General features: G+C 44.9%; 1 protein-coding gene across 1 annotated transcript in view; it reads left to right on the forward strand.

Annotated features, from left to right (window-relative positions):
• TNFAIP3 (tumor necrosis factor, alpha-induced protein 3) overlaps nucleotides 1-4862 on the forward strand; it is an 11410-nt gene extending 6548 nt beyond the window's left edge. The window contains exons 6-8 of the mRNA XM_009319091.1: nucleotides 1390-2332; nucleotides 3720-3896; nucleotides 4581-4862. Coding sequence (XP_009317366.1) covers nucleotides 1390-2332; nucleotides 3720-3896; nucleotides 4581-4862 — 1402 coding nt within the window. The remainder of the gene's footprint in view (nucleotides 1-1389; nucleotides 2333-3719; nucleotides 3897-4580) is intronic.
• Nucleotides 4863-21412: the final 16550 nt, after the last annotated feature.

Raw genomic sequence — 21412 nt, forward strand, 5'->3', positions numbered from 1 at the left:
CCTTCCTTCCACGGTAGCACACGTGTTTACCCTCTGCAATGTGAAATAACTGCATTACTGCTGACATGCTTTGAAGTGTTATGAGCTTGAGCCAGTCTCAAATTTAAAGGCAAAAATGTCTTTAGACTTAGCAGACTGAAACTAATATTTTAGAAGAGTAAACCCAATGGATTAGTTTCACTGACTTTTAAGTTACACAGGAGGGTGGCTGAAAAGTGGTTAAACCCAGGAACTAGTTAGACTGAAATCTTGTGCTTTATGTAAGGACACATTGCATAAAGGGCAGTTGGTGTAATTTTGGCTGCCCTAGCGAAAGTACTTGGCGGTATATTCTTAGCACAGATGCCTTGACACCCTGGGCTGTTGCAGTGTGGCAGTAGGCAGGAAGCTGTGGCCGGTGGAGGAACCGGCGCCTGCGCTCGTCCCCCTGACACTTGAGCATCAGTAATGTGCAGGGGGCAGCTGGCGGCACCCATCGGCTTCTCGCATTTAGGGGATGCTGGCAGCGGTGTCCACCCAGCCCCTTCACGAATGTGGGAGGGAAGCGACTCCCTGTATCCTCTGTCTTTGCTTCCATTACCACACAGGGAGGTATCTATGCTGTTGGGTGGTTCTGGTTTAGGAGCCTTGAAAATTAAAGTCCTCCTATACCCAAAGGATATATGCATATGTAAAGAGTAGCAATCGAGCTTCCCTACTCCCACTGCATGGATATGTTCTTGAGTGTTATCAGTAATGCTAGCTCCTCATCCTACCACCTACCATGGTGAAGCTCCGGTGTGGGGTTTTCCTAGCGATCAGGGGCAGAGTAGGGATGGTGTGATGGATGCTAGCTTTACACACACCACAGTAGCCCCATAGTTTGAAGAATTCTGCTGGTAGATACAGACCCAACAGGGCAAAACCAGGAGCAGATTTCATGATAAACTGTATCATGAAATGCTGAGCCCACTGTAGGAAAGGCTTGTTCTTAGCATGGGCTGGTGAAGAGAGGGGTCTCCCACTCTAACCTCCGCTCAGCTGAGCACTGGTCTTCAGAGGACTTCAGGATTTGGGGGACTTTTCACTTCTGAGAGGTTATCCATATTCTTCATGCAAACAGCTGTCAGACAGAAAATCCTTACCTAGAAAATCCTTCTAAGAATACTTCTGTTTAGCATTGTGTCAGACCATTTCTTTAGATGTGAAAGTCTCCATTTGACATCACTGAACACCTGCTTTTAGAATTATTTCCATTTACAGCAACAGTTTAACATCCTGGATCTTCTAGCTGAGTAATATGGATGTGCATTAAATCTACATTTCCTCTCCACATTGCTTGTATTTGCCTCCACCCCCACCATCTGCCCTTTTCAACCACTGATGCAGTCTTCCTTTTTTGGCTGTCAGGTTAGATGAAGGCAACCTACCCAAAGAAATAAACCTCGTGGAAGATTACTTTCAACTGGTACAGCATGAGTACAAGAAGTGGCAGGAGAACACTGAACCTGCTAGAAGAGAGACCTGCTCCAGGAACAGACAGGAACTGTCTTTTCCCCAGCTCTCCCTCTTACAGGTGAAATGTGAAACGCCAAATTGCCCTTTCTACATGTCTGTGAACACCCAGCCCTACTGCCACGAGTGCTTTGAGCGGAGGTCCCAGGGAAGCAAAGGAAGAAAGCAGACCTCCAAAGGAGCACCCGAGAAACTGAAGGCAGCTGGGTCGGGCTCCTCCCAGGGGGATGTTTGTGAACCTGGGGGATGGACGTCCGAAGGGCCTGTAACAGGGCCTCGCTCCGCACCTCCGACTGCTCCAAGCCTTTTCCTATACAGTGAGACCACTGCCATGAAATGCCGGACACCAGACTGCCCCTTTACACTGAATGTGCAACACAATGGGCTTTGTGAACGCTGCTACAACTCCAGACAGCTTGGTCCTTGCAACAACTTGGATGACCGGAGACATTTAGACTGTGCCACGTGCAAGGTGTGCCATCAGAAGGCCAACAGGACCTTCAATGGCATATGCAGCACTTGCTTCAAAAGGTCTACAGAGCACTCCTCAAATGGCAGCCCTGCTTTCCTGCCCACATGCCACCAGAGATCGACGTCTGACCCATCCCAGATCTCGCAGAGCCTCCTCCAGCACTCCTGCCATCAGACTCCCAACACCCACAGTGAGGAGCCCCCACCACCGGTGCTGCCTCCTGAGGAGAATAGGGGAGGTAACCTCTGCAGGAAACCTGGCTGCAAGTTTTTTGGGACATCGCAGAATGAGGGCTTTTGCACGCTGTGTTTCTTTGAGTACAGGGAAAACCATGGTAAGTGGAGACAGGGTGAGCTTTGGCACACTGTGGCTGCAGATCAGCCTCCTTGAGCTATGAAGCTCTGCGTGCACTGGGTGCTAAAAGGGCAGGGGGTGACGGAAACGGTGTGGAGCAGAAGCAGCAGTCTGAGGAGAAGGTGCTTTTTTGGCCGTTATTATCCCATAAAGGGGCATGCGGTAACAGTGTGGGAAAACTGAAATCTCTTGTAAAACTTCCTGTTGGCTTTCATGGAAGCAAAACTAGCTCAAGAGCGGATGAGTTTTGATCCTTCCCCACCGTCCACTGCAGTCATGGTTTGGTATGAATTTTCTTCACAGCTAGACAAGTTGTAGGAGTCGGTGAGGGAAATGCTATTGCATTGATGCTACTGAAAACCAGTTATGTTAGCAAGGCTTTTAAAAAGCTTGGGATGAATTTGAAGATCCGTATCCATTCTGGATGTATCAGGTATAACACTCTGGAGTAACTACTGAAATCGCCTTGATAAGCAGAGCAAGTAGAAGTGGACTGTAGATAATGTGCTTGTATTCTGGAGTAACTTAGGAGTGCATTGTTATAATCTACCTTGAAATCTTTCTTGGTAGTATCATGTGCATGCATGCACATGTGTGCATGTGTGTTTAAAGGCAGGCCTTTAAAAAGGTAATAGTCTGGGAATAAATCACAGCATGAAATCGTCATCTTTCATGCTACTGCTCTGTTACACAGGCAAAAAGCCCTTGGGTATAGAGGGTGAAAGGCACATGTGAGAGAGAATTATTGCTCATCTCTTAAGAATGTTTCATTGCTGACAAATGTGCCAATGCTGAACTTTCCACATACTTTCAAATTAGGGAACTTCTATGCCAGCTCGCAATAGCTTATTTTCCGGCGTTGTTCACAATGAAAATTTTTTCCTTCTGGTTGTGGAATGTATAAGATTGCTTCATGAGACTAAAAAGCTTAAGGCACTTTTTCCCATTAAGCTCTGTACCACTGTACTTCCATTATCCGATGCGCCTGAAATGGGGGAGGCCGAGAGGGAAACGTTGGGGTAGATCACAGATGACATGCTGAAGCCAAAGGTGAAATTCCTCTTGACTTCAATGGGATCTAGTTTTCCCACCAAGGGCAAGTTTTTCCCAAATCAGCTGTTTCAACGACTTCTGATATGAAAATTGGGCTGTATTAGCTCCCTTATTTATGTAACATGGAGGCAAGTGCATCAGCTGAGGTGTCTCAGGCTTGTTCAAAACCCATGTCTGAGGCTAGTAGATTTTTTTTTTTTATTTTTATTTTTTCTTTTTAAACTGAGGAGCTTTTCATAGTTGCTTTGGGTCATCAGATCTATTGGGCATATTCAAACTCCTCCTGTCCTTACTTTGCGTTACAGACAGCGCTTTGCTACGCCACCAGAGGAGATCTCAGAGGAAGTCCTCGGCAGCGGGTCAGCCAGGGACCTCTGCTGCTGCCTTCCATAACACTGTGTCCTGCCAGCAGCGCAACTGCGGCACCCTGGGCAGCACGATGCTCGAAGGGTACTGCCAGAACTGCTTCATTAAAGCCCAGAACCAGCGATTTCAGGAAGCCAGGAGGACGGAAGAACAGCTGGTGAGACATCCAGAAGTAAGCGTGAACTTCTCAAAATCTTCCTCTTGTCTAGCACTGCACATTTTTCTCTTGCGTGAACAACTCAGGATGCATACTAGAAAATCCTCAAATGCCTGCATCCTAAGTATCATCCTAAGACAAGCGTATAGTATCTCATGACTTTTTCCTGCTGCAACTGAGCAGCAGTCCTAAAAGTCGTTCTCAGTTTAGGGTTGTCACGGCCGCGTTCAGTTTTACCTCAGCTGGGATTTCGCCAGCAATTTCAGTGGAAGCAATTGGACCAACAGTTGGTTTGTTTGCTGATCAGGGAGAGATTTTCATTCTTACCCTTAGAGCTATGCAACTGCATCAAGGGATTTTGTCCACTTCATGTTGCCTTTTTCATTGAGCCCATTATGGATTTTCTTTGTTCCAGATTTTTTTTTTCATTTGGTTTGTTTTGACCCTTTTAGAATTGAGAGTTACCAGAGATAAAACCCATATTTTTCTAAGAAATTACAGAATTTGTTATTTTCTTTGGTAAAGCCCAACTTGCCTCTTGGTATTGTACTTTTCAGAAGCAGCGTGTGTCTGCAACAGCCCCCAATGGTTACCTATACAAACCATTAGCAGAGTTGAAAGTAAATGAAAAGCCACTTGTGCTGCCAGCATGGCAACTGACAATGTGTTCTAATGTTTTTCAAGAGAACGGGACAGCACAGAGATTTGCAGCGAGCAGCGTTGAGTAGCCAGAAGAGACAGTGTGCTGTGGCTTCGTGTAGAAACAACCTGGCCTGCAGAAGCGATGACTTGTGCCAGGAGTGCCAGCGCCTCGGTCAGTTCGCACCATCGGGGAGTGCCAGGGACCCGGCTGCGGAGGAGCCCCCGAAGCAGCGCTGCCGAGCCCCTGCTTGTGATCACTATGGCAATGCCAAGTGCAACGGCTACTGCAATGAATGCTACCAGTTCAAACAGATCTATGGCTAGTGGAGGGGAGGAGTTGGTAAAGAACAAGAAAGCAATACCAGCTACTTCCTTCACTGAAACGGTGCTATGTCCAAAACACTTAACAGTCCTGGGAGTGGGAGGGTGGGGGCAAATATAAGCTGTCTGCTCGTGTTCATGTTTATTCCCAAGAATGGGAATAAATGTCTACTTCCTCTAAACACTGCATAGAGGGACTGCTGAGAAGGGCAGGTTGCCTTCTGCACAGAGCTGTCGTCCATGAGTAAGCTCCTACAATGCCGTATTTAATTGTTGGACTTCCCCGGAGGAAGTGTGAAGCATTTGAATACAAAGAACTTCCCAGTTGTGCCTCTTTCTCAATGCCTCCCCTCCTCCCGGGCAAGGAGCCGCCGCTACTGTTGGAGGTGCAGGAGCTCTTTGTGTTTGTGTACATCAGTCAGAGGCAAATCTTTCCTGAGAGGGATCCCCCAGGACAGGCTGATGCAACTTGCAGTTGATGTCTGAAGAAACTTGCTTTGGGTTGCCTGTGTCCTTGCTGGTGTTCTTACAGAGCTTGTCAAGGCAGGAGCTCCTGCAGGCATTCAGGGTGTTAATGGCGAGCAGTTCTGTGTTTGCAGAGCCCTCAGCAAAATGCAGCCAGAAACAAGACCAGCAGTGGTCTGCTCCTTTAACATGCTTAACCTAACCAGCATTTAGATCTTTTCCCAAATCCCAAGACAGCTGGAAATATAGGTGATTACAGAAACAACTTTCATGAGCATATGCATGTGATAGGAAAACTGAATGCTGCCGTTCCCCACTCATATGGAAGGAATTGCCTCCAACAGACAAAAAAAACCCCAAAGCCCTTTGTCTTTGGCTTCAGTTCTGAAACCAGAGCAACTCTCTTCTCTTGCATTGTAACTGTTGGGAATATCTGTGCTGCTGTTCGTACCCTCCCTCCCCGTTTCTGTCACACTTCTTCTGTTATCCTTAATGTGATTCTGTTATCATGCAAACAGCTTGGAGCTCGGTAATGGAGCGCTTTAGGGTCAAGATTTTACTGCTGGAGTTCATGCATCCACCTCTCAATCTGCAATACTTTCTTTAGCGACCTTGCCATTTCCATTGTGCCTGGTACCTGCTTCTCTCTTCTCCTTTCACACCCTTCAAGTTTTCAGCATCTGTTTTGCTGCTATGATTTTGATGTGATACCTCTTCTAAGTTGCTTTTCAAGTTTAGAATCTTTTTCTAGTTATTAAAAAACAGTTTTTAAAAAGAAAAAAATAAATAACTCATGACTTATTGGTGTTAAATTTTATATATTTTGTGAACGTTAATGTGAACATATGTTTTATTAAAATATTTATATTATTTGAAACAATGCAACTTGAAATTTGCACAGCTAGGATTTTTTTTTTACGTATATTTACTCTTGTGTTGAAAGTAACAAATGTATAATTGAAAAACATTCTCTGATATAAAGAAATAAATTATTGAAGGATTGAATTTTCTATTTCATATTGGTGAGACAGAGCACAGTTGAGCATGGGACACCCCCTGAAGAAAGCATTTCTGTTCAGGACCACCATTCGGCATGTTACCATGTGGTCCTCGATTCAGATGATGTAGCCAAGCGCTTTGAAGAGGTGATAACTTCCTGTAAGTCTCTTCATACTCCCACCTTACGTCATTGTCCTCTCAGGAAGAGCTCTTGGTACCGTGGGAGACCCATGCAGTCAGCGTGCATAAGGAGTTGGCTCCTGTGGGTGCAGAGTATCTTCAGACCCCAGAACTATGGGTGTGGAAAAGTAAGGATGGTCAGGACCAGGCTGCAAGAGAAGCTAAGCTTAGACTGACTTGACTTTGCTTTCTTCATTCATCCATCAGTTATGCCAGGGATTTCCAACCGATGGTGCTTGAGTGCCACCTTGGGAGCTGGTGATGGCAGCACGTGATCCCCACCTCTGCCCAGCCATGCGTGCAGCCCCGAAGGCACAGGCCAGCCCTACCACCTCCCCTCACCAGGGACAGCGGAGAAGCCCCTCCCCTTTTGGTCTTGGCACCTGGGTTGCTCAATAGCTCCTGAAAAGCAAGTTGCCAACTGCTACTTGAAAAAGTACTTGAAAGTGGTGTTTTCTTCTCATCCCAAGCTCAGCCTAACCCAGCCCCACTGCCAGAGGATTTCTGCACTGTAACGCTTCCTCAGTGTGGCATGAGTATGCCTGTACCAGCACTCAGGTCTTTCAGACCTCTGCCTAGACAGGCAATACTGTATGCTACCATGGCTTCTTGGTATTGCCGTGACCTGAAGCAAAAAAATGAGTCAGGGCTGCAAACGTCCCTATGCAGTCAGGAAAGAGGACCCTTTCCTAAGAGGCTTAGGCTCTCTCTCTGGAGAGCTGATCTCCAGATCAGCTTCTCTCTATCCTGGTTAACTCTTTAATCCCTTCCGGCTGTTCAGGAGCACACCTCAGCATATGCTTCAGTGCTGTCCCAATTGAAACCATGTAGATGTTAAGTTCCTGAGTACTTTTGCTGCAGGTTAGCTAGTCCTTGTAATTCACTCAGCTCTCTAGCCCATGTTCCTGGATGCCTGTCCACCTTCCTCATGCCCACTGCTCTCCTTACAGTTTAGCCCAGCTCCCTCTGGACCCATGTACGCCTCCTTTCAGAGCGTACAACCTAGAAGTCAGCCTGCTCCCCTCCAGAGCAGAGCCTGCTGGATCTACCAACCCTATCTATACAGCATACTCCTCTTTTTCAAAATCTGACTCTCTGTTTATCTGTACCCTCATTCCCCTTTCTTTACAACTCATGCAACTCACATGCCTGCCCGATCCATTGAACTTCTGTACCAGGCAGACACCTCGGTGCTGAAAGAGCAGGCAAAGAGTGGGAGGGGTGTCTCCACCAGGAGATGGAGGCAGCTCACGGCATCCAGCCTTGGCAGCCATCAGCCCCTGTGTGCTGAAAAGGCAGAGCCTCCATCATGACACCTCCAGTGTCGGGAGGTTGGTTAACTCCAGCTGCTGTTAACAGCAACTTCTGCGCAGAGGAACGATTTCAGATTAAATGCCCCAGATCCCACTGATTTTTCTCTGCTGCTTTCTCGGCCCATTACTCATAACCCTAAAGTCACATGAGGCTTGTCTCATTCTGAAGCTCCTATGTAAATGAGTGCCCAGCCTGGCTCTTGTGATTTACTCGTGTGGGAACATTAAAGCTAGTAGGGCCTTTTTTTTAAATACTCTGGTATTTCCCTGATGTCCTTAGGGGATTTTGACCCCCTGATGCTTTCTGCACTTTGCCCAGACACCTTCAAGTTCATGTATTTTTTTCCTTCCTGTTCTGCAAGAGAGAACTTTTATTTGGATTCTCCCTTTTTGTGACCACTTCTGGAAGTCTTTTTGCTAAGATGCAAATCTTTCATAGTCAGAGATTCTTTTCTTAGTAGAAAGGCAAAACTAATATGAAACAATTGGCTTAATGACTACTTGTATTGCACTGGAATTCCTTATAGTACAGTGCAGGAAGGGATTGCTGCACAGGCTGTGCTTACACATTCATTTTGTTTGGGGAAGGGATACTTCTAAATGATTACAGTAATTCTTGTCTGGGAAGATGGATGATCTAAATATTATCTATGTTTCTGGATTTCTCAGGGATCTAACCACTATATTAATAGATAACTTATGATACAGGAAAGAAGAAAGCACTTACTAAATTTTTAGTGTAGAGGAAACATCAATTTATCTTTTGATACTTCAGTGCTCTGCTCAGCAAGCCTTTGGTGTGATCTGAAGTACTAGGCCACTTAACAGGGCTGGGAGAACCAAGCAGCATGTACTCTGTTAGATCAAAACACTTATATCAAGCTAGTGACTGAAGTGTGTATCCCAGGAGCCTCAGGCAGGATTCAGTGTGGTCAGCGATTTGCAGGGAAAGCAAGAACGGAGAGTCCCTGCTGTTACAGTCTTAGGCGCAGGCTGCAACGTTCTACATTTACACAGAAGGTAAGGCATCCTATTTACGGCCTGTGAGCCATCTGCCCATCCTTTCTTCCTGCACTTGTTCGGCCCCGTCCCCATCCCGCACAGTACTCCCCCTCGCCCAGCAGAGCGGAAGGGAAGAGCTACCTGCAGATGCAGGGGACCCACAGTCTGCAGTGCTACTCCTTCACTGCAGGCAGACCTCACGGACAAACTGTGTCTCTCTGAGGTAGTTATTGAGAAGTGGTTTTTTAAGTAAGGATATCTTATTTGATTAGTCATTCACGAGTTGCTTGCCATGCAACTTGGTGTACAGATTCCAGCTGACCCACCGATGGCTTGGAGCAAGAAGGAGTGCAATAAATGGAAGTGAAAAACATTTGTCTGACTTAGTGTAACTGTAGGAGTGGCTTCATATCTACTTTTTATGTGCTTGATTGAATCGCAAGTGATTGATAACCATTTTGCCAGCTGTCTTTCATCCTGATGTGCCTGCACATGCTACAGACCGTCCTAATCTACACTACCCCATTCCTCAGAAGTGTCTAAAGTCAGTTCAATCATCCATATCTGGCAGCTATGACCTTTACACTCTCAGTGATAGGCATAGGAGAAAAGGCGGTTCAGTGATTAGGATACACATCAAAAAAAAGACCCCCATCATGAGACCAAAGCTCTTGGGGTATGCTAAGGTGTCTTTCCCACGTGGGACTGGGATACTTGACTCTAAGCTCCTCTTCTGAACAGGCACAGCAGGGACTTTCAAGCTGCTATGTCAAGGAGGTAGTCCACCTACCGAAAAAAAAGTCTTAACCTGCTCATCCCGAGCTGTGTTTAGAAGGCAATGAGTAGGCAAGGATATCTGGTAGGGCCACACCTGGTAGTTCAGATGCCCAGGACGATGCTTTGTTTGAGAGTCCTGCTGAGACTTTGGCACCAGGAAGGCCTCTGAGCACCTCTGCAGCATGGGAATGGGGACACAGACTCAGCAGAGAGATCCTCAGTACCTGGGGATTTTACTGACAGAGGGGCCGAAGGACTTCAAGCAGTGTTTGAGGGGGCCTGTGAAGATTTCAGTAGCGTCGAGATGTTGGATCTAAGTGTTTTGGATATAGATCTCCAAAAATTCATGCTGAGCATAACTTTGTGCACTTGGGGCCATGAGGCCACAGTGCATTAGCTTGTACATTCAATCTGTGCAAAATAAGTGGTTCAGCACGGTGATATGATGCGTGTTTTGTTCAGGTGAGAACCACAGGGGAGCAGCGACTGCATAATTTTATCCTGCATACTTGAGTAGGTCACTATAGTGTAACATGTACAGCACCGAAATAGAAAACCACAACACTGAACAGTTACAATTTCAGTTTATATTAAACTGCCAAGGCCCCTTAAAATCCAGTTAGAAGTACAGGTGCCTTTACATCTGAGTGCTCCAATTCTCAGCTGCTCACGTTTAACATGCAGTGCAGCAAGCCTGTCGCTGATGGGAGCAGGTTCCATGCGCTAACGTAAACTTGTGCAGTCATTTATGTGCTGATGCTTTCTCTGCGTCGGTGATAAATACTGATAGCATCAACCCTTGCCTGGTTCAGAAGCGTTGTCCTAGCTACATAGGAAGAAAGACAAAATGCTTGGAAGTAGTTTAATTGAGCTGCTACTTTGTCAACTCCCCGTTCCTTGACTATCCATGGTTATTTTGGAGAAGACTGCCACTAGCTCCTACAAGGGTTATGCTCTAGCTCTTATATTTAGTAGGACAGCCACAGCTCCTGTATGAGCTTTATCACTTCTCAACCTGCAGCCGAGCCGACTAGGTCAGTTCCCCCGCGGTCCGGCAGGCGACCGCTGCTGCCGGCTGGCCGGAGCCGTGGCTTTCCTCCCGCTGCCTTCCAGGCAGCCCAGCACCCCCTGCAAAGGGCTCTCGCAGCCCTTTCACACCAAACAGCTGCTGTAGGAAACCTAGTCAGCCCGGTGCGATTGTGTCTCCATTTGTCAAGACAAATGTCTATTGAAAAAAAGCCTGTATGTATATATACATTTATATATTTTTTAAAAAAACAAATGTATTTAATGTCTGTCAAACAGAAACCTAAAATAAGAGCAGGTAATTTTGCTTGGGATTTTTATGATGACTTCTTTTTGTACTAATGTTAATTTTCAAAAAACTCCCTGTGTCTAATATTGAAAGACAGCCTACGGCATGCTATCCAGACTACCCCCTCCTCCAGCCTCACTAAAGTGAATAACACTACGTATGTAACCTCTCCCCGCTCCCACCACCCCCAGTCTCTGACAGCAATGATTCTTTTTGTTATTGATTTGGCTTTTTTTTTCTCCCCTCCCCCCCCCTTTTTTTTTGGTTAAGCTCTAGTGATTGGGGGGGGGGTGGGGGGGGGGGGCGGAACTTAGGTTTTGTTCTCTGGTTATGGCTCAATGTCAAGGGATTCATATGAGCTCATACAAACGCACGTCGCGAGTTAGTCCAATTCCCAGCCCGTACTGTTTTTTTTTAAAAAGTGACTGTTCGGTGGCACATCACAAGGAAGGGTCAAAATACCCCTCTCATTTACAATGTAAAGCAAAGCCGGTGAGCTGGGGATCTGCTCCGAGGAACGCAGCTCTGTGCAGCGGTTTGTGCTTTGAAATCAATGCTTTTCTTACTGACCGCCCTCAGATATGCTGCTGCGTACCGTGGGGCAGAATTTGGTCACGGCATGAAGTATAATGTACTGTGAGATCACCCGGTCAGAATTCCCACTTACTAACATTACTTGTTGCAAGACTCATTTTGTTTCCTGTTGCCTGATATTGGTGACAGAAGAGTGCGCACTGCAGTGATGCCTGGTAAACACCTTACTGCAAACTCCGGTAACATTTATACTGGTGTAAACCTTTAATAATTCGATTGGCTTCAGCAGCTTTACTCCAGGTATGCTGTAGGATAACTAGGATGGGGATTTGGCCAGCTATCTTATAAAAACAGTCTCTTAATTCCTTTTATACGTTCTGGAATGAAAAGATGCACTTTAAATTGCTTCTGTTGCAATCCTCATGCCACAAAGGCATGCCTGTCTAAGCAGACCTCGTTGTTAAGATCTCATTTAAATATATGCACATCTTGCACTGCTTGCTGGTTACAGTTTAATGGGAATTAGGTATCTTAGCCTTTGCTGTGGTCCTTAATGCACAACCACTTAAAAGGAAAGAAAAGTAGCCAAACTGATATTTCAGCATGATAGGCTATAGCTTATTTAGCCTGGAACTTATTACCTGCAATGAAGACAAGATTTATTTCTACTGGAGGGAAGAGATCATATTATTTTTCATTTACGTATTATTAATGCACAGTCTAACAGAAAAGGATGATGTTGCATGGCTTTTTCACAATCATGTGCATGTCTAGACCAGCCTACATTTGCCTAAAAGAAAAAAGTCATCATTTCCAGAGACTTTTTTTAAAGAAGGGAAGTTTGGGTGGTGGTGATAGAGCAATGAATGATGACCCCTGGCAGAGTTGTTCTCTTTGAAGGCTGGCGCCAGGTCAGGTGCTTGGAGGCAGGAAAGCCTCTGGTGCTTGCCGGCGCTCCTGTGCATTTGAGTCATATCAGTAGCGTGCACCATTAAAGTTCAAAATGCATTACTCAGACCAGACATGTAGCTCAGGCCCCATCAGGCCCAGCCAAACCTGAATCTATGTGAATGTCAAATTTAACATATTCATCATGAGAATTTTCTTCCTCTCGCTTTTTCTTTTGGGCACTCAGCAGGGAAGACCTATTAAGGCAGAATTTCATATCATCAGGGTTTCATTATTTAATTAACTGACTTTCAGTTCAGACAGTTTGCTGTTACATCAGACATTTAATGTTTGCTCACCTCCCCTGCACTGGGGCTACATCAGATTTCCACTCTGGGCTCCGCTATGCACTCAGTCTTCCTCAGAGTGGTAAGACTTTTTTTGAGGATTTGGGATTTTCATGTGTCTGCACGTTGTAAGTTGACTACAACCACAATGTCGTCTACAATGTTGAGTTACCTCACTGTCACGCGTCCGTTCTCTGATCCAGGCTCACTCTCCTCTCCCAGAAGAGAAACCTGCCAACAGCTGTGACCGAGAACAAGCTGGTCTTTAATGTGCAGAGCTTTGTTATACTTTCCTCTGTGTGGCTATATGTTCGCTTACAGAAGTGTCTACATGTGCTGTAGATGGCACAGCATTTCCAGCTTCAACCAACTCCCCAAGGTACCTGTGGTTTCATTTTGCACCGCAACAAGGCTTCTGCCTCAACTGTTCCCCCACCCTCATGTCAGCTCCCAGGTTGGGCACGTTCCTCCACTCCCCGAGGCTTTGGAGAAGGCGAGGGTCACAAGCATGGCTTGCTGAAAATTTCCAGCGCCTAATGCTCCTCCTTTATGCTTGCCTTCTTCATCTTGCAGATGGCTTCATCTGTAGAAATGCAGAAGCCTGGTTGCACTCTGCAAAGGGCTGACCTTCCAAATTTCACAGTACTTAGTCTTTTGAGTTAACAACGCTTCCTATTTGGAAATAACTCCCAATTAAGCTCTCATCAAAGTCCAGCAGGAAATATGGCAGTCATGGGTAGGTTTTATCTCCTTTTTTCTTCTCTACAATGAAGGTTCAACCTGTAATAATAACATCTGCATTATAGCTGCTGGAGCTGTGTATGTGCCTAATCTCTTTTTATTAACATGCTCTTTCTGTTATGTTTCAGGGTGTAACTAAATATTTTCCGTTCTAGGGAATGTGTAACTAGAGCATATCGATCGTGACTTATTTTTGCCCAGTTAAAAAGCAGTAAGTTATTTTAAAATAATTGCTAATGTATAAAAGATTGAATAAATCTCTGTTTTAATACTGCAATAATGAAAATATCATCATCAGCTACAATTAACCCAGCAAAGCCTATAATAAATGGAAAATAATCACAGGACATCACAGAGGTCAGCAAAACCAGGAGATAAAGTTATCATAGGCATGTGGAGCCAGTAAGTGTTTTATCTACAAACTCTCTTGTTTTGAGCTGGGTGAAGCAGAGACAAGTAGACACAAGAAAAAGTACAAACAAGTTCTTTATTCTGAAACTGCATTAGAGCACTCTAAAGATAGCATCAAGGACTGCGTGGAAATCCCCTGGATATGTTTCGTAATTTTTTCCTGTGAGTCTCAGGATAGCAAATACGAGAGGCGAGGGTAAGTGGATGACCACAGCTGGCGTAGGCTGCATTTTGGTATTCCGCTTTTGCGGTGCAGACACCCAAGGTGGAATTCTTCTCTGTTGTCTTTCCCTCCCTTGACTACAAGGAGCGTCCAGATGACTAGTCCAGATGTAGATGTTTACACTGTAAAGGTGACACATTTGATGAGATGAATCTCACAACCCATTTCTAAGGTGATGTTTCCTCTTGGAGAAAGTTAGAAAATCAGGCCAATGCGCAGATTGCCTTTTACTTCATAGCTTCCTGACTAATCAGTTTGATGCTGGGAAAACCACAGAGACACCCAAAACTTACGGCGACTGGTGCCTCCTGAAATCAATGGGTATTAGGCACTTAAATGCCTTGCATATCTGGGGTAATTAACCTCTCACTTCTTCCATTTATATATTCATTCTGCATGAAATTGGAGAAATAACACTCACCTATCTCTCCTCAGTAGTTATGAGATTAAATTTGTTGATGATTACAGTATGCACTGACATCCTGAGGTGAAAGGTCCAATATGTAAATAACAATACTTAGTATTTCTATCTGCATTGAGGACATACTCACTCCCCACTAACAACATAACTTTGGGATCAGCTGAGTCTCACCTTTTGAGACTCCTCTTTCATTTTTCTGAAGTCACTTTGTCTTGTTTTCTTTCAGGTACTCCATGGGATATAAAGGAATCAAAATGAAACTTGCCCAAAGAGAGCATGTGGAACCAGATGCATGTCTCTGCGCTAAACAACAGCTAAGTACTAAGCCCACTTCTTTACCATTTCCTTGTTTATTTTACCAGTGTTCTAGAAATGTATTTGAATTCTCAAATAACGCCCAGTTCAGGCCCAATAAGTTCCCAGTGTAGAAAATCGGAGCAAGTGCAGTTGTATCAGGGCAGGGCTGTTTGTTTGGAATAAGTGTTAATGGCAAGATACTTGGCATTGTTGCCAAAGACAACATATCCTCCACTTGCACTAATAATGCATTCAAGAAAACAGGGTTTTCCTTTGTAGTCAATGGAATTGCATCAAAGGACTCCCGGCTCCTTCATCGATTTCTCTTTCGAGCAAAGCAAAAAATCTGAAATGTTGTCAAACGACAAGGGAAAGTACTGGGCCACAGTTCTCTGTACACCGCTTGCAGTTGGCTGCAGATCAGTATGTTTAGCTCCTTTGAATCATAACACAGTTGAGGTGCACCAGGGAATTTGTATCCGGCTTACACAATGATTAATGTTAAAAATTGGGGGAAATAGATGACCCAGTTGTTTACTCTGAGGTTTTCAGGGTTATCAAGGGAGATGAGAATAAACCACTGTGGCATGAACAAGGAAGTTAAGTGAGAAGTTAATCTAGCTGGCTTTTATCTGTTTCTGCAGTGACTTATTGCCATAATCAAGGAATAAACACCCTCTTTGCAGTGGAAAAATATTCATAATAAAGATAAAATTGTGATCTCAGTGAGACCTGGGAAGTACCGATAAAAAGGCTTAGAATTACTAGCATGGAAAAAAATCTCAGCAATGAGAAATACAGGGGCAAGAATCACATCTTCTCCTAGCTTGCTTATACATCCATGAGTTGCATCATTCCCTTTTACCCCTGTAATGAACTGTGAACTCATATTGAGCTATTTGCCCACCGTGCCCCCTATGTCTTTGCTGTTCTCAGGATATAATAGCCCACCTTGTATTTTCCTGTATTAAAGTGCATTTGTTTCAGTGGGTCTAGTTTTCTAATCCATCTATTTTACACTGTCTGACTCCTCTGCCTCCTCCATTTTTACTGTTTTCCCAGTGTTTCTGTCATCTTTGGTTTTTATCAGTAGTGACTTAATATTTTCTTCCTGGCCACAGATGAATATGTAGAATGAGATCAAATCTGGCACTGATCTCTGCAGAAAATAACTAGAGAAGTCACGTGCTGAAGATTTCTTATTGCCAACCTATTAGTAATTCTGCTGGGGCATCAGTTCTCAGTTTAATGGGCATGGGTTTTTTGCCAGCAAGAGTTGCTAGATTTTTCTGTTCAAACATTGTACAATACTGAAACAAATACCTCACAAAAGTATACACAATTGCTTTTATCAACCAGGCTAGTAATTGACATTAGCAAAGCACGGAATCAGGTTAATTTAAGAAGCTTTGTTTTCTAATAATTAACATAGAATGACACTGGTTGTTTTCCTTCTTCTTCAAGCAACCGTTGTAGGATTTGTGGGTGTAAGTTGCATTCAGGAAGAAGTGATGTTATTTACTTGTATCACATAAGAACAAAACTTCATTACATTCATACTTGAGGGAAATGTTAGATACAGAACCAGGATGTTTACTGAACACTTTTTCCCTCTATGTTTAGAATTTTATTATCTCTAGAGAAGATATTTACTACTGCTGAGATTAATTTGATGATAAAGAATTCTTTATTGCCTTTAGATTTGCCAACCTCTAATCTTCCCTCAATGTGAGTGCGACTTGGACTTGGGAAGATGTCCAAAATGTTCCTAAATTCATCCTTCTACAGATGTTCACATTCTGTTTTGATAAAGTGAAATTCCTTTGAAAAGATCTAATCATTTTACACAGCCCATCGACTGTCAGTTCTGAACTGCAAGAAACGTTTGACTTGAGACAAAAATTGACCTAGGGAGATAACCTACCATACAAAGGCTCTCCCGCATCATTAACCATTAGTTAGCCTCTGTGTACCCATCTAATCCACACGAAAAATAAGCAAAGTCAAAGCCTTGAAAAAGTTTCATACCAGGTAAAATTTTTTACCTACCCTCTGTTCAAAACGTGTAAACCACCCTATCTTCCGGCATCGGGTGCTAGACTTTGGGGAGTTTTGATCCCTGTATGTGGGAGAGAAGTGTTCATGCTGTAAACAAGTCAGATGTCAAAGAACAAATGGGTGACACACAGGGTGCTGGGTTAGAGTTCAAGCGTCAAGTTTTGGCATTATGTGGCAATGCAAGAAGTTCCCTACTCCTACGCGTCTGCACCATCCACCCAGCTCCACTGCCATACTCTGGCTACTGAGCTGCTCCAACACAGCTGAGGAAAGGACCCTTTGGTCCCTCAGTCTGGAAAATGTGATGTTCTTTATTTTTAATTCTACTCAATCGCTGTGTTGTACAAGGGATAAACAAACTGCAAACACAATCAAAAAATTTGATTTTTTCCCTGTATTAAATAAGAGAAAACAATGTGCTATTGGTTTCCTCCATCAGGTCACTGAAAACTTTCAAGAGGAAAGCATTAGTTTAAGAAACAATAATTCACATATTTGTACCAAGATTTACAGAGGGACACAAGTAAAAGAACTTAGAAGTATATTTGCTATCAGAATAAAAAGCGTCATGTAAGTGAGAATTAAATAGCTCTCAGATTAGTTTATATTCAGGAAAAAAAAAAGCTTATGAAGAACTGAGATATTCTTATTTTTCTAACTAAAAAAAATTAAAAATGACAAATTTACAGTAGACCAACTATCATCAGCCTCTATGCTATGGGGTGCTTCGTGGTGACTAGATGTCAGCATGACCACACCTACACTTGTCTATGCTCGCCGACTCCTGGGGCAGGTTGCTGGGTCCCCCTTGTCCAGCTCCAAGCCTCTTCGCAAGCCAGCTCAGCCCAGATTCAGGCTGTGTTCAAATGTCACGTGTCCCACCAGCAGTCCTTCCGGGCAGGATCCCAGGCGTGGTGTTGCCACAGGGCAGGCGAGATATGTGGCAGCTCACCTGGATAGAGCACAGGGTAGCCCATCCCCAAAGGAGAAGTGAAAAACCCATGCTGTACAGGGGATATTTCTTTCTCTGGGGGTCCTGGCCCCACTCAGTGGTGGGCTGGTGTTGGAGCTGGCTTTGGAGATAGCCCAAGGGAAGCCTGTTAAGGCCTTTTCTTAAGAGAAACGTCCTTTGTCTCGGATTTCCCTGTCCCTCTCAGCTCCAAGGACTCCAGGTTGCAACTTGCAGGACTGAGGACGCCTCAGGACCATTTTTCTCCAACAGATTCAGGCCTGATAGGTCTAAAGAGGAATTTTTCTCTCCGGAGGCTCTGTCTGGGGAGAGTCTAAACAGCACTTTTACAAGGTCGTTTGCAAAGAGGGGGTTTCCCATTTGTGACTACAGGAGATTACCATGTTGCCTCTTTAAAAAGCGTTAATTACCAAGAAGAGCGGCACCAGCTGACTCTCAGGTGCAGGCTGGCGGGCGCAGGCTGGGTGAGCCAGCCAGGGGCTCACACCAGTGTCCAGGTGCTCGGATGGTTTGGTCGTGCCAGGAGAGCGGCAGCACACCGCTGTGCAGCGGGCGCCCGGCTGCCTCACCTTTGGCAGAATTTCCATTTCTTTCCTCCTCTCCATGTATTTTGTATGCCAGCAAACACCAGCGCTGCCGCTTTACCCTGAGGTCCGTGCTTTTGTAAACCGAGGCGGTTCCTGGCAGGGCACTCACGCAAGTCAGGGCATCCATCCCTGCCCAGCAATATCCAGGGTGGTCCCCGGGTGCAGGAGCCTGAGTGCTCCCCTTGGGCTCTCCAGCATGACCAAGGCAATATGGAAAGCCAGGGACGTCGGCTCATTACAGCTTGTTTCCACCCCAAGTTCAATGCAGCCTCCATCAGTTCCCCCTACACCACACAAAATACAACCCAGGGTCTTTAGGACATGTGGCAAAACCCCTTGAAATCTCTTTGTCTGCTGCTTCCATAAACAGACTAGCAGAATCTGGGTTTTTTTCAGGTTTTGTCATATTTTCTGTGAATTTTGAAAGCAAATGTCTCAGAAAGTCCCCAGACAAGTGCATTTCCCGCATGGGAGGAAGGGACACCTCAGCAGTGTGTCTCCCGCCCGGTCCGGCCATTCACCCCTACCCAAACTGTCCGGTGAAGCATAAGCTAGGTGTGAGTTTCTAACCACTGACACCACCCCAATCACCCACAAGGACGCAACTTTTTTTGCCATTAAATTCTGGTTCATCCATTTCAGCTTTTCTTAGAATGATGCTCTAGAGAGCTGGAGGCACAAGTGTGGACGGACATGTTTATACCACACCAGTCGTGTGGGACAGACTGATGCGCAGAACTGTGCTTAGCCTTGCTCACAGCAAATGAACCAGGGTATCTGTGCTCTAAATACTTCCAGGCTTTGAAATTTCAAAGGAACCGTAATTACAAATTTAAGAGGAAAAAATTTGTGTAACTAATTTTTCCTGAAAAATTGTGATGAGGGTGAAGAAAGAGAAAGCAGTTTTGTTGCTTTGTTTTTTTTTTAACACTGCAGCTTATCATTGCAAAATTCTCTCTGTCAAAACAACATAAGCTTTTTGCAACATCATTGTACATAATGTCAAAACCTTAACATTAAGTCCTTACCTGGCACAATACAATATTATTAAAAGGCTGGATAAAAAGGACAGGGTATATTTGCATTGTAGCTTGCTTTCCTCCATAACTAACGTAAGTTACTTAACCAAAGAAACCAATGAGACGAAAATGAGGTCTTGCTTACAACATTATTTATCCTGTCACCAGAACTAAGTCTATCACGTAAAGATAGTAACTGCAATTAAAAAGCCATCATCTCGCTGAATAACAGTGAGAAACAGGAAAAGATAAGTCACACCACACCCAGAAACTTCTCTTGCACAGTCACAGAATAACCTGAGTTTCCTGAACAAATGGCAGGTGATTTTTTCCAACCTTCAAATACTCATTTTTGTCCTCCTACTTCTAGCTTAATCAAAAGCCACATGTGAAAACTGTAACAAAAAAATTCACCCTCAAATACTCACCCAGACTGGACGGGTCTGTCATCTATGCCCACCAGCAGTGCGGTGCATGGGCTTATCTCAGCAGAGGGTCTCCCGTTGTCCCACCTCCTCCGCCCCTCCAGGCATGCAGCGGTGGGTGGGATGCTGTACTACCAGTCCACCTAGCAGCTCCTCTACTACTTCTGCTTGGACCATCTCCAGATTCTGCTATCCAGAGGAATATGAGTACAAAAGCATATTTGATTTCATTTGATCAATACCCACTTGAGAGTAATGAGGGATTACTTCAACAGAGGTCCCCTACTTTTCCCCTGGGTATTAATTATGCATACTCCTCTCCACCCCTTGTCAGTGAGACACAGGGGAAACTAGCCACTGGTGATGGCTTATTTGCACAGATTGCATGTGGCTTGTCATCACAAGACAGGGTTTGGTAGATCGTGCAGCTATTTTGCTAAACAAAGTGGTTTATTCTGACTTCTGTCACTTAATTTTTTTTTTTTTTTGTTCCAAGTATAGGATTTCCACAGATACGTGTTTTAAAAACAAGTTCTGCCAACTTTTAGATGGTCTCTCTCCTCCCTAAAAACTCACTACTGTAAAATCTAAGCTGGAAGTATATCATGATTCATGCAACCTCTTCCTTTCCCACGTGAAAATAGTTCTTGTTCCTCAGACACTTCATCTACGTGCTTTTCACAAATGTCTATGTACCTTAGGTGCAAATGCTTGTACGTAAGTTTCAGTTATTCTTTATTTCAGTTCAGGATGAGTTGTTTTAGACACAGCTCTTATCTCCAGCCGCATCTCTCCAAGCAACATGAAAATATTGTCGTATTTTTCCAAAATGTCACAGATACTTCCACCCATTTCAAAACTGATTGCTGCCAGAAGATGTCAGATGGGAAGCCGGCCTTTGGCTGGAGCAGCACATCATGCACACTCATCTGATGTCCTCAAACGATGCCTTCAGTTCCCACTACTCCACCGTCTTCCAGGGGCTGGCGGCTCTCCACAGCTTCACTGTGTGCATGGTCTCCCATCTGCTCCGGTGTCCCGATGTCTCCACTTCTGTGCTTTCCAATTGCAGAGGCTCATTGCTGCTTACCCGTGCTGGGATGGGGCTGGGTGTGCTGAGGACCCCGAGCCAGCCAGGGCATCAGGGCAGTGCCCGTGGCTGGCACAGCCACTGTCATGCAGTGAGAGTGCTGTCACACTGCCGGCTGAGAAAAGTTTCACTGTGGGTACATTCTCCTTCCCAGTTCCTCTTTTAGCCATTTTTTGCCTCCCCCTTACTTCTGACAGCCTCCTCCTCCCTGCTTGGCCAGCGGCCGGCCCGCCTGCCTGCTGCATTTCATCTTCCCCTTTGCAAACAAGCACGTTGCTCCGTGACCAGCAACCATCCCGGTCTGCCCCAAATGCCTGGCTTTCCAGCATACGATTCTTGTTGGCCTACCCCTCACACCACAGCCGCTCTGTGAAGCCCACGGGACTTCACGGTGGCTGCCTGTCTTTGCTGCCTCTCAGTGCTTCTCTGCCTCTTTAAGAAGGTGTCGCATCAAGAGGGAAGAAGTGTTTGCTTTTTTTCTAGGAGGTTAT

This window comes from Pygoscelis adeliae, unplaced genomic scaffold (assembly GCF_000699105.1).
Source record: "Pygoscelis adeliae isolate BGI_AS28 unplaced genomic scaffold, ASM69910v1 Scaffold172, whole genome shotgun sequence".
Taxonomy (NCBI): Eukaryota; Metazoa; Chordata; class Aves; order Sphenisciformes; family Spheniscidae; genus Pygoscelis; species Pygoscelis adeliae.